Source organism: Rhinolophus sinicus, chromosome 14 (genome assembly GCF_057876585.1).
Source record: "Rhinolophus sinicus isolate RSI-liver-muscle chromosome 14, RSI-T2T, whole genome shotgun sequence".
NCBI lineage: Eukaryota > Metazoa > Chordata > Mammalia > Chiroptera > Rhinolophidae > Rhinolophus > Rhinolophus sinicus.
In genome coordinates, this window is record NC_142514.1 from 178,032,315 (window position 1) to 178,045,827 (window position 13,513).

The following is a 13,513-nucleotide window of genomic DNA, read 5'->3' on the forward strand; positions in this document are numbered from 1 at the left end:
AATAATAAAAATTCAAACATTATTTATAGGCACTAGATGCCCAATAGAAGTTTCATGGGGTTTTCATGCTGTTTGTAATTAGTAGGCAAAACCCAATGAAGGCTTTGCTTTTCCAATGACCTTCTTGAAGGCCCTCTTGACCTCCTTGTTCCTCAGGCTGTAGACCACAGGGTTCAGCATGGGGATGATCATGGTGTAGAACACGGAGGCCATTTTGTCTGTGTCCATGGAATGGCTGGAGCTGGGCTGTAAGTACATGAAGATGATTGTCCCATAGAAAATGGAAACAGTGGTTAGGTGGGAGGCACAGGTGGAGAAAGCCTTCTTCTGTCCCTCAACTGAGTGCATCTTCAGGATAGCAATAAAAATGAACAGGTAAGAGGTCAAGATAACCAAGAGAGTGAAAAGGACATTCAATGCTGCCAATGTGAAGAGCACAATCTCATTTGTGTTGATATCAGAGCAAGAGAGAACCAGCAGTGGGGGAATGTCACAGAAAAAGTGATTAATGACATTGGAATGACAGAAGAAGAGGTGGAAAGTGAAGGCAACATGGATGGAAGATTCCAAGAGTCCACAGATGTAGGGGCCAGTGACCAGTAAGGCACACACAGTACTTGTCATAGTGGAGGTATAATGCAGGGGTTTACACACTGCTACATGGCGGTCAAAAGCCATTGAAGCGAGGAGGAAACTTTCAATAGTGGCAAAAGCTGCAAAGAAGAACATCTGGGCAGCACATGCATTGTAGGAGATGACCTTATCTCCTGTGAGAAACCCCATGATTACCTTCGGAGTGACAGCTGAGGCATAAACACAGTCCACCAGGGAGAGGTTACTGAGAAAAAAGTACATGGGAGTGTGGAGTTGAGAGTCCAACAGAATCAACACGATTATCCCAAGGTTCCCAAGCAGAGTGATGAGGTAGATGACTGAGAAGATTATGAAGAGTGGGAGCTGCATCTCTAGGGCATCTGTTAACCCCACAAGAATGAATTCAGTTACCTCTGATATATTCTCCATTAAAGTCATTTGGGAATCATCATGAGACACACCTATGACAAAATGAGCAAACATAAGGTAATGCTATTTGATGATTATCATGGGCACTGAAGTGTCAAGAGAGTCTCTTACATTTATCAGCTTTCTGTAAAGATCAGGAGTCCGTGTGCAAGAAGTTGGACTAACTGGTGGTTTTGAGTGGGTTGAATGAGGCCATCCATCTCGAAGTAGTATGGTAGGACACTGGAATTTCCCTGCTAACTGGCTACCACATTATGACTCCAGGACACATTTCAGCTTGCTTGCTGCATGGTATACTTTATTACATTAAACCACAGAGGACCCATTGTCATATCTTGCAAGCACCCTTGTCTAAGATATACATAGAAAGCTTAACAACAGAAAGTAAAATACAGGAAACATTTGGTCAGTCATTGGCATGTGATGTTAACAAGCCCTGTCACATAGATTTCTCATCTCTAAAGGATGCCTCACAGCTTGTTAATAATAGCTGAAGATATACAGTGATTTGGAGCCAAGCTTTAGGGACACCCACACTACTCTTTCTAATTCATGAGGGCTACTACTACTGCTGCTACTATTATATCAGGCAGGAGAACACATCATGGATAAAAGTATGAAGTGGTAAACACAACGTTGTAAACAGGCAATTATAAGCAGACAGGTATTACTAATTAGTAAAATACATGGCACAATCACAATTTCGATTAGGGTGTGATGTGAAAAAGTAATTGGTAGAAATAAGACAGATAGGATTGAATCCTAAAAGAAACAGGAAAAAATGTGTCAGATTCTAGCTATAATACAACTGCTTAGAAGAAGAGCCTAAGGTATAATATAATACAAGAATTTACTTTTTATCCCCATTGTACAGACGTGTCATTCACTCATTATCAATTTAGATGGGATGTGAACATTACTTACAGCCTGAGAATCTCAGTTTCATTGTCTACGAAATACCCAGTCCATGTAATACCCAATGTATCTGTTTTACAGAGATGAAATTAAAGGACATATGGAACCCTACTAACAGAATGCCTGGCATGTGGAGTGTATTCAGTGTTAGTTTCCTCTTCTTCGCGTTCTCCTCCTAGCTGGTTTTGTACGTACACCAACTGTACCAGGAACTGGTGGTACAAAATGAAAAACATAATTCCTGACTTTTTAAAGGGGTAGAGAGAGCCGGATCTACAAACTAACTCCCCAAAACTGATAAGTGCTATAATAAAAGTACATATAAAGTGTTACAAATTGATCATAAAAGTACCCAAAATATTCCAGGACACCCTACTGACCCTGAAGTTACTTCCTCCTCAGACTGGTGTATCCATTCTTATACCTCTGTGCTTGCTGGAGTTGCCAGATTTGAGCCAAATGCATAAACATGTGAATCTGATTATATTTACTTTTGAAAAAATAAGATAATTTTGTATCCCAATGATAAACCAAGAACGACTAATGTATTGACTAAATTCTTATCTATACGAGTACTATTTGTAGGTACAAAGGACACAAAACAGCTCCTTTTGATCCAGAGATTCAGAGGCGTAGGAGTGTGGATAGGATTATATTAAAAACACAAGGCTAATTCTAATCCTAGTTCTTCTATCGATAATCAGCTGGGTGTAGGTCTGCCACTTGGTCAGATGTTCTTAATTCACAAGATGAAAAACATCCTCTATCTCCATCATAGGCTGCTATTCTACTCTGATGTGAAGGTGACAATGAATATGAAAGTTTTTTGAAAAGCATAAAAGATACTAACATTTTAAAATCAGGCAATCCAAGCCCTTACTTTTCATAGTCTATCTCATCTCTTCTTGGTTACGGTGAGATATTCAGCCAGCAATATTAAATGTCCAAACTCTGACATTCCTGAAGGAAATGTTTTTCAACTGAGATCCCCAAATAGATGTTGCCAGTTCTATAACCTCTGAAATTCAGAAAGGGAGCTATAATAGTTGCACTGCTCCAACTATATAGCATGTTCTAAATAGAAAATCAGAAAGTGCAATCTTCCTCTGGAGTCTAACCATCACCCCAGCCGTTTATACAACACATCTGATTGTAATGAACGTGGAAATCTGGATGCTGTAAAGCAGCATACCGTGTTTCCCTGAAAATAACACCTAACTGGAAAATAAGCCCTAGTATGATTTTTCAGGATGACATCCCCTGAAAATAAACCCTAATCCATCTTTTGGAGCAAAATTAATATAAGACCTGGTCTTATTTTCAGGGAAACACAGTAGTAGAGTGGAAAGAGCAGTGGGCTCGGAGTGAGGAGACAACTGTCTGACAGGGTGTCTATGGTCTAGCCGTTTAACATCATTGGCCTTTATTTTCCTCATTTGCAAAATAAAAACTGTCGAAACTTCTAAAGCCCCTTCCCATTCTAAGTGGCTATGAGGATATGTTGATATGTTTTCTTGATACTTACTTTTGTCCTAAGAACAGGCAAATGAGGGTACAAAGGAGAGAGTATGGAAAACCGTCATGCCTAATTTATAGACCAGACTTCTGCATTCAGAACAACATCATGCTGGAGAAACCCCTTCCCCACCTGTGGAGTGGAGACAGGTTTGTGCTCTTGCAAATATCAAGGCAGAGACAACAACCTTCTCGCACAGCAAATCTCGGGGGAAACATTTAGTGTCATGTGAGTGGGTATCTCAGGAGGCTCCTGATCCCAGATTGACCCTGAACCTAATGGGAGATATCAGAGGATAATGTTTGTATTTTAGCTGAGAGTGCTGATGAAGACATGGGGGAATGAAAGCTTAGAGGGAAGAAACTCCAATGAGCAAATCTGCAGAGCCACCGAAAAGTTAGGCAACAAAAATTAAAACTCACCCAAATCTCTGGTTTAGGGGGTGTTAGGTCCTCATGTAGGCTTTCTCATATCTAGTTCTTTCTTAAAAGCCTAGAAATCTCTCCAGGAATTCTCTTCTAACAAAATACCCATTTGTCTTACTACTACAGAGCTGGTCTGGGGATCTTTGGGGAGATATTTTTCCTTATTTTTAGAACTAAGGAGATGGATCCATTCTTTCCTCTGCATAGTCATCTCTGACCCCAAACATCCAGGAAGAATTATCTCTCTTTTATCAATGGAATCAAGCTTAGCTATTACAAGTTTGAGCTGTGAAGTCAACTGTCCTGCCTTCAAATTTTAATTCTGTCATCTGTTACAGGGTGAGCTTGGCCAAATTATTTAATCTCTCCAAACTTCAGCATGTCACTTATAAAAAGGGGCATAATAACACTGCATATCCCTCATAAGAGAGTCCTAAAGATTAAATCGGATGACATACACACAAAGCTGAGTATGATGTCTAGCACATATCAAGAGGTCAATAAATCTAAGTATTACTATTTTATCATCAGTAACAATTGATATATCCTGTGGAACAAAAATAGAAGTTCTCAGACACTACATCTACTCTACACGTGTCCTTGCCCTCTTGCAGCTAGGTAGAGCCATGAACTAGTTGTGTATAAGGGGCTGGAGAGGAAGTGATGTGTGTCATTTCTGGGTTGAAGGACAGAAAATCCAGTGGTCAACTGTCTAATGCTTCTACCTCTGCCATGGTAACTGAAGAGGCTGCATGTTCCAGTGGGTGTAGCTGCAGATGGCAAAGCCACTATTGGCCTGGGTGCTTGAATGCAGACATGCAGAGAGACCTCTGCTTTTTGGGACAACCTGTGATGCCCGTGTAGTAGCAGAAATAAGATAAACCTTTGTTATGTCAAATCATTGGGCTTTGGGGCTTTGCCACAGCAGCATGATGTAGTCTGTCCTGTCTAATACAGAAACAAATACGATAAGCTACATGTGTTTCATTGTCAGTATGTCTTTTTTTAAAACAGATCATTGAGTACTTGTCCTCTTATCAATTATTCTTTTTTTCCATTAAAGTTTATTGCTTTATTGTTTGAATTAACAAACTATAAAATTCATTTCTTTTAAGTCTCAAGTCTCTTCTTCCATCAGTGTCATTTCCAGATTTCTATCTTCTATGTCACTGATTCTTTCCTCCATTTGGTCAACTCTACTACCTAAGCTGGCTATTTCAGTCTTCATTTCTTTTACTGAGTCCTTAATCTCCAGAAATTCTATTTGGTTCTTTTTTAAAATTTCATTCTCTTTGGTAAAATGTTCATGTTGTTCTTTTATTGTGTTTCTGACTTCGTTAAACTGCCTTTCTGTGTTTTCTTGCATCTTGTTGAGTAACTTTACTAACAATTGTCACCCCAATAAACTTTAATTAAAAAAAACAAATTCCACCAGCAAAAACAAACAAAAAGACTGTAAAATTCGCTCATTTGAAGTTTATAAGTCAATGATTTTAGTATATTCAGAGTTGTGTGACTGTTAGCACAATCAATTTAAAAGCTTTTTCATCTCCTGAAAAAGAAACTCTGTACTGATTACTGGTCACTCCCATTTCCTTTCACCCCTACCCTAGCCGTAGGAAATGACTAATCTATAATACTTTCTGTCTCTATAAATTTACCCAGTATGTAATTTCATACAAATAGAATCACACAATGTGTGGTCACTTGTGATTGGCTTATTTCACTTAGAATAATGTTTTCAAGGTTCATCCAATTTTTAGTATGTATCAATACTTCATTTCTTTTTATTGCTGAAAAATTGCATTATAAGGATATACCACATATCATTTATCCATTCATCAATAGATAGACATTGGATTTGTTTTGGATTGATTTAGATTGTTTTCATTTTTTACTCTTTTTACTATTATGTCATTTGTGTATGAATTTTTGGGTGGACAATTGAAATGTTTGTCCAGGAGTGTCCTGTGTGTGGGTTGTGTGTCCCCTCCAGTTATAGTTGAGCCTCGATTGCTATTGGCACGTCAGTGGGTGGGACTGACTGTAAGACTGACTGGCTGTGGGTTTTGGCCACATCTACAGCTTATGGGTTGCTGTGGTTGAAGCTTACCCCACTGAGTGGGATTTGGCCCAGTGGGCTCTGGTGTCTCTTGAGACTACCCTTCATGTGTGCCAGGACTAATTGAGTAGTTCTCTGCTGTGTTCTGAAGCCAACCTCCAAGTATATTGGTTCTGGGTCCACTTGGGAGGGGCTCCGGTGCAGGCATGTCAGCCACAGCCTATGACTGGCCAGGGGCTACCTTAGTAGGAGCTACAAAGTGATCTGTGGTTGGTCATTACCTGTGCTAAACCCGGAGGCCCCTGGGAGAGGCAAAATAGCAATTCGAGGACAGCTGCCACTAGTACCAGGCCTGGGGTAACTCTGCAAAAAGCCAGACATCCGGAGGCCTGCTGCCACCTGCAGGCTCCCTTAAGGTTCAACCACTGATAAAGCCTCCTGTGATACACAAGTTGGGTGAGGCAAGGTCTCAGGGAGTCACTAGAGTGGGAGGCGTTGTGGTCACCAGGTTAATGTAGACTCTGGTTTGGTGCCAGTGCTGAGCCTGGAGCCACTCAGCAATTCTCAGAGCACACCGAGGCCAGTTGTCACCTGGGGCCCATGGACTCCTATAGTTTTCCAAGAAAGTGCAATGTGGGAGGGACTGTCTGCTTACACAGAAAGTGCCTCTGGTGGTGTATGAGTTGCATGGAGTAGGGTCCCAGATGAGTCAGCAGGGTGGAGCAGCAGAGCTCACCAGGCCAATCAAATTCAGATCTGGCCTGTGGGGGCGGGCTCAAAATAGGAAAAATGGCGACCACCTGCTGGTTGCTCGAGTTAGAGGACCTCTCACCAGGAAAATGCCAACTGTCCTCCAGTCCTTCCCCTGCAGCCACACACCTCAGTCTGTCCTCCATATATCTCCGAGGCCCCCCTGAGTCACCTTCCCTCCGCTAGAGCTCAAGGTAAGTGCCTGTGAGCAAGTGAGTCTGTGTGTGGGCCCTTTAAGAAGACGCCTGGGTTTCCCGCTGCCTCTGTCCCATCTGCATGGTCAAAATCCACAGTTTGTCACAGCCAGATGTTGTGGGAGCTCCTTTTCCCAGTATTAGTGTTCTGCGCTGGGGACCCTGATGTGGGGGCCTGGGGTCCCTTGTTCCTTCGCGGCTGAGATATCTCTCCTGATTCTTAACTTCCACAAGGAGGTTTCGGGCCTGTTGTGTGTCTCTGGCCCTCCTACCAGTTTTGATGTGGCTCCTTTTTAGTTATAGGACTTCTGTTTGGCTAGAGTTTAGATGGTTCTCTGAGTTGATTGTTATATAATTTAGTTGTAATTTTAATGTGTTCATGGAAGGACACAGGTATGGTGTTTATCTACTCTGCCATCTTGGATCTCTCTGAACATATGTTTTCAATTCTCTTCAGTATATGCCTAGAAGTGAAATTGCTGGGTCATATGGTAACTCTATGTTTAACTTTTTGAGAAGTACCAGTTTTCCAAAGCAGTTGCACCATATTTAATTTCCACCAGCAAGCTATTAAGGCTATTTGTCTACAACCTCTCCAAAATTTGTTGTTTCTGATTTCTTTTTTACAGCCATTCTATCAGTTGTAAAGTGGTACCTTATTATGATTTTTATTTGCATTTCTCTAGTGACTAAATATGCTATGTATATTGTTCTGTGCTTATTGGAAGTTAGTGATTATTTGGAGAAATGTCTCTTCAAATACCTTTTCCATTTTTAAATTGGGTTGTTTATCTTTTTAATATTGAGTTGTAATGTTTCCTATATATTCTGAATACTAGTTCCTTATCAGATATATGAATAATGGTGATTTCTTTTCATTCAGTGGGTGGTCTTTTCACATTCTTGATAATGTCTTTGATGCAAATACTTTTAAATTTTGATAAAATAAAATTTATTTATTCTTTCTTTAGTTGCTTGTGCTTTTAGTGTCATTTGTAAGAAATTCCTGAATAATCCAAGGACACAAGGATTTATACTTATATTTTCTTCTATATGTTTTATAGTTTCACCCCTTACATTGAGGTCTTTGATACATTTTGAGTTAAATTTTGTATATAGTGTGAGACAATGTCTTTGGATATGGATATATAATTGTCCCAATACCATTCTTGAAAAGATTGTTCTTTCCTTATTGATTGGTTTTGCCATCCTTTTATCAACATATAAAATCCTTTTGTGTCTCTGTAAAGGTGTTTTTTTTTAATTTAAAGTCTAGTTTGTTTGATATTAATATAGTTATCCAAGCCCTCTTTTCGTTACTATTTCCATGGTGTAATATTTTTCATCCTTTCACTAATTGTGTTTCATGAAATGCTCCAAAATTCTTTTCTAAAGTATTCTACAATAGGTAGTGAGCTAAATTATCAGTGGTTCAAGTATTTTGACTGCTGGACTCACGACTTAATCAATTAATTGATTTATTAATTTAACAAATGTTTACTGAGAAATTCGTTTGAACTAGGCCATAATTTTTGTATTGGGAGGAAGATGTTAGTAAAGAAGCAAAGTCATTCTTCTAGTTTAGTGTACGTTCTAGGTAGAGAGATAGATGAACAAGTGAATATACAAATAAATTGATAATAATAGTAATAATAATAATAGAGTACTGATCAGGGCTATGAAGAATAAAGCAAGGAGAGCAAGGAGAGAACACTGTCCATCAGGGGGTGGGGTGACTATGATATGGTAACATTTAAGCAAACACCTGATGGAAGTGAGGGAGCTTTCTGAGCATCAGTAACAACAAGTACAAAGACCCTGAGGCAGGAGCATGCTTGGAGTTGTTTAGGAAAAGCAAAGAACTCAGTATGAATAAACTGGAGTGAATGAGTAGGAGAGAGGTAAGACATGGTAGAGCTTACCTAAAATTGAAGTATCCATGAATGAGTGAAATTAGACAGCTTTCATAGTATTTCCAGAGGAAAAAAGAATACCATTATTGTTATTTGATGCTTTTTTTAAAACACAGTTTAAAGGTTGGTAGTCTATATACACAAAAAATGAGAAATACCTTTATTATCAATCTATGCTCTTTTTGGTACTCTGGTTTTCTTAGTTTTGAAAATCATCACATGACCATACTTTCTCTACCAAATGACTTACTAAAGACAGAAATATTAACCCCTTTAAGATGCTATACTCACATATCTCTAAAAAATATACCAATGGAAAGAATACCTTAGTTAAACTATCCAGGTCATGGTTTTCTTCATTTTGGACTCCTGGAATAGTTTTTTTAAACAAGAGAAATTAAAAAGTTAGACATACATTTACATTTTAATACCAGAGTTATTTAACTTTTTAATTAAAAACTAGCCATACTTCATCCAACTCCTTTAACAAACGTCCACTCTTGTGTATGGGCACACATGGGATCTTTGCATGTGCTTCTATTCATGGGTTTGTGTGAGCCCTGTTTTACATCTATGCTTGCATTGGCATGTTGTAGAGAAACTGAACACATAAACGAATAAAACATAATTAAGGTTTATGACAAGCATCTAAAAATTCTTAAGATCCCCTTGGTCATCCTCATTCAGATATTATATATCTGAACATAATATTTTCTTTTTCCTAGGTGACAGACTTTTAAAGAGGAAAGGGTATCACCTCAGTAATTTAAATGAGGTGTAGGCTGTCAAGTGTGAGTTATTGCATGGAGAAGATCTGACAGGAATGAAATTAGGTCATTGTGGATACTACAGCTTTAAAGGTGAAGCCTAGAGATGATTTTGCATTCTCAACAACCTTCTTTGATGCCCTCTTGACCTCTTTGCTCTTCAGTCTATAAAACACTGGATTTAGCATGGGGGTGAGCATAGTATAGAATGCAGATGCATTTTGTCTGTGTCCATGGAATGACTGGAGCTGGGATGGGAGTATGTAAAGATGGCTGTCCCATAGAAGATGGAGATTATAGTGAGGTGAGAAGCACAGGTGGGTAGAGCCTTCTGCTATCCCTCAGCTGAGTACATCTTCAAGATGGTGACAAATATGAACAGGGAGGAGTCAAGATAACCAGCTAATATGTCTGTCAGAGCAAGAATGAGACATGACTGCTAGAAAACCACAGAAAGTGATGGACCAGATGGGACTCACAGAAAGAGAGACTGAATGTGTCCCTAATGTTGATAGAGGCATTTAGGAAACCACAGACGTAGAAGCCTATGGTCAGATGTGCACACACACTTGTCGTCATGTTGGTGGTGTAACGTAGGGGTTTACACACTGCTGTGTAGCAATCATAGCCCACTGATGCCAAGAGTAAATTTTCCATAGTGTCAAAGGCCACAAAAAAGAATATCTATCTGAGCAGCACATGCATTGTAGGAGATGACCTTGTCTATTATAAGAGATCCAGCCATGACCTTGGGAGTGAGAGCTGTAGAGTAACCATAGTCCACCACAAACAGGTAACTAAGGAAAAAGTACATGAAAGTGTGGAGACAAGAGTCCAAGAGAATCAACAGGATCACTTTCAGGTTTCCAACCACACTGGTGAGAAAAATGAGAGTGAATAGGATAAAGAGGGGGACCTGCAGTCCCGGGGTATTGGATAGTTCTAGCAGGGTGAACTCAATCTCTTCTGTGTTGTTCTCCATGAATGTTTGGGAATCACAGGAGGCCCTGTAGCAATGAGAAATAAGGGAACAGAGTGATAAATGCGTAAGAGATTGAAGTGAAATTCATTTCTTATTATATGTATTTTTTATTATAGTAATATTTTATACAAGATTTCCAGATCTAAAGTATGAACTAGGCAATAAGATTTAAGACACAAATTACCTATAGAGTTACACAGTGTTGAAGCTGAAAATTTTTCAGGGATCACTTTCAACCTTTAAATTTTTTTTTTTAATTTTATTTTATTAAATTTATTGGGGTGACAATTGTTAGTAACATTACACAGATTTCAGGTGTACAATTCTGTATTACATCATCTATAAATCCCATTGTGTGTTCACCACCCAGAGTCAGTTCTCCTTCCATCACCATATATTTGATCCCCCTTACCCTCATCTCCCACCCCCCTTACCCTCTGGAGGTACTTTATGTCTATACCCATTTTATTAAGTGTTTTAATCATAAATGGATGTTGTAACTTGTCAAATGTTTTTTCTGCATCTATTGATATAATCATTATTTTTATCCTTTATTTTGCTTATGCGGTGTATCACATTGGTCAATTTGCATATGTTAAACCATCCTTATGCCGCTGGAATGAACTCCACTTGATTGTGATGTATAATCTTTTTAATGTATTGTTGTATTTTATTTGCTAGTATTTTGTTTAGGATTTTACATCTGTATTCATCACAGATATTGGTCTGTAGTTTTCTTTTTTTGTGTGTTATTTTTACTGGGTTTTGGTATCAGAGTAATATTGGCTTCACAAAATGAGTTAGAAAGTATTGCCTCTTTTTTAATTTTTTGGAAGAGTTTGAGGAAAACAGGTATTAAACTATCTATCCTTCTTCTGGGTATCTATCCCCCAAATCCAAAAACATTTACCTGTAAAAATATATGTACCCTTATGTTCACTGCAGCATTATTCACAATGGCCAAGATATGGAAACAGCCAAAGTGTCTTTTCATACATGATTAGATAAAGAACATGTGGTACATATATACAGTGGAATATCACTTAGCCATAAGAAAAGATGAAATACTGCCATTTGCAACTACATGGATAGATCTTGAGATTATCATGCTAAGCGAAGTAAGTCAGACAGAAAAAGTCGAGAACTATATGTGGAATATAAAAATGAAAGCAACAAAGGAACAAGACAAACAAATGAAGAAACAAAAATTCATAGACACAGACAATAGTTTAGTGGTTACCAGAGAGTAATGGGGGAGGAGGGTGGTAGGTGAGGGTAAACGGGGTCTAATATATGGTGATGGAAAGAGAACTGACTCTGGGGGATGAACACACAATGTGATATATAGATGATGTATTACAGAATTGCACACCTGAAACCTATGTAACTTTACTAAACATTGTCACCCCAATAAACATTAATTTTAAAAAAATAAAAAAAATAAGCAAAGTGTTGAATAGACATTTCTCCAAAGAAGACATGTAGGTATGTAAAAAAAAATGCTCAACATCACTAATTATCAGGGAAATGCAATCAAAACCACCATAAGATACTACTTACACTTTTTAGGATGACCATTATCAAAAAACAAAAAATACCTTTTGGTGAGGATGTGAAGAAATTGGAACCCTTGTACATTGTTGGGAATATAAAATGATGCATCCACTATAGAAGACAGTATGTAGATCCCTCAACAAACTTAAAGTACTATATAATCCAGAAATCTCACTTCTGGTGTTTACCCAAAAGAGTTGAAATCAGGGCTTTGAAGAGATATTTGCACTCCCATGTTCTCAGCAGCATTATTCACAATAGCGAAAAAATGGAAACAACCACATGTCTATTGGTGGATAAATGGATAAAGAAAATGTGGTATATACATAAAATGGAATATTAATCAGCTTTAAAATAAGAAAATACTGCCATTTGCAACAAAATGGATGAACCTGGAGGATATTTATCTTGGTGAAGTAAGTCACAGAAGGACAATACTGAACGAATCCACTTATAATGAAGTATCTGAAGTAATCGAACCCATAACAGCAGAATGTGGAATAGTGGTTGGCAGGGGCTTGAGGAGGGGAAATGAGGAGCTGCTGTTCAATGATTGTAATGTTTCTGTTATTCAAGATACATAAGTTCTAGAGATCTGCTTACAACATTGTGCCTACAATTAACAATGCTGTACCATACACTTAGAACTTGTAAGGTGGGTAAATCTCACATTATGTGTCTTTGTCACCACAAAGAGAATGAGTTTGGATCTGTTATTCATACCATGTATAAAAATCAATTCAAAATAGAAGAGAAACCAAAATATGAAAGGTAAATACAAAAAAAAAAAACACCCAAAAAACATATGGGTAAATTTTCATGACCTTGGATTTCAGAATGTTTTTCTGGTATGACACAGAAAACAGAAGCAACAAATGAAAAAATAGACAACTTGGACTTCATCAAAATTCAAAACTTTTGTGCATCAAAGGACAAAAGTGGAAGTGAAAACACAACCTATAAAATGGGAGGAAATATTTCCAAATCATAATCTGATAAGGTTTTGATATACAGAACACATAAAGAGTTTGTAGAGCAAAATAGCACAATAGGAAGTCCCAGTCTTCTTCCCCCACCAGAAAAATCAATAAAACAAAGATATTGGGGCTCAAATAACTTTATGGGAGCTTCAGAATTCAATTCAGAAGTTGCCACATCTCAGAAGAGCACAAAAACGAGTAAAGCTGCTATGAAATGGGTAAGAAGAGCAGTTTCATTTTACCTGTGACAGTGCTCCCTCCCTCCCTCCAAGCTAGCACAGCTCAGCACCAAAAAAGATCTATGTGGCTCTTGATATCTCCTCAAGAGAAAGAGGCAATGTGGCATGCATCTGATATCACCAGCCTTGTGGGATACCACCCAAGAGACCTACTTCTGTCTCACATCACTCAGAGACAGAAGCAACCCATATC

General features: G+C 38.4%; 1 protein-coding gene and 1 pseudogene across 1 annotated transcript; both read right to left on the bottom strand.

Annotated features, from left to right (window-relative positions):
* Positions 1-78: 78 nt before the first annotated feature.
* On the bottom strand, positions 79-1,032 carry LOC109439632 (olfactory receptor 5B12-like). The gene has a single exon (XM_019719924.3). It carries the CDS (start codon positions 1,030-1,032, stop codon positions 79-81), a length of 954 nt encoding a protein of 317 aa, XP_019575483.3.
* Positions 1,033-9,627: 8,595 nt separating this feature from the next.
* LOC109439633 (olfactory receptor 5B2-like) lies at positions 9,628-10,547 on the bottom strand (annotated as a pseudogene).
* Positions 10,548-13,513: the final 2,966 nt, after the last annotated feature.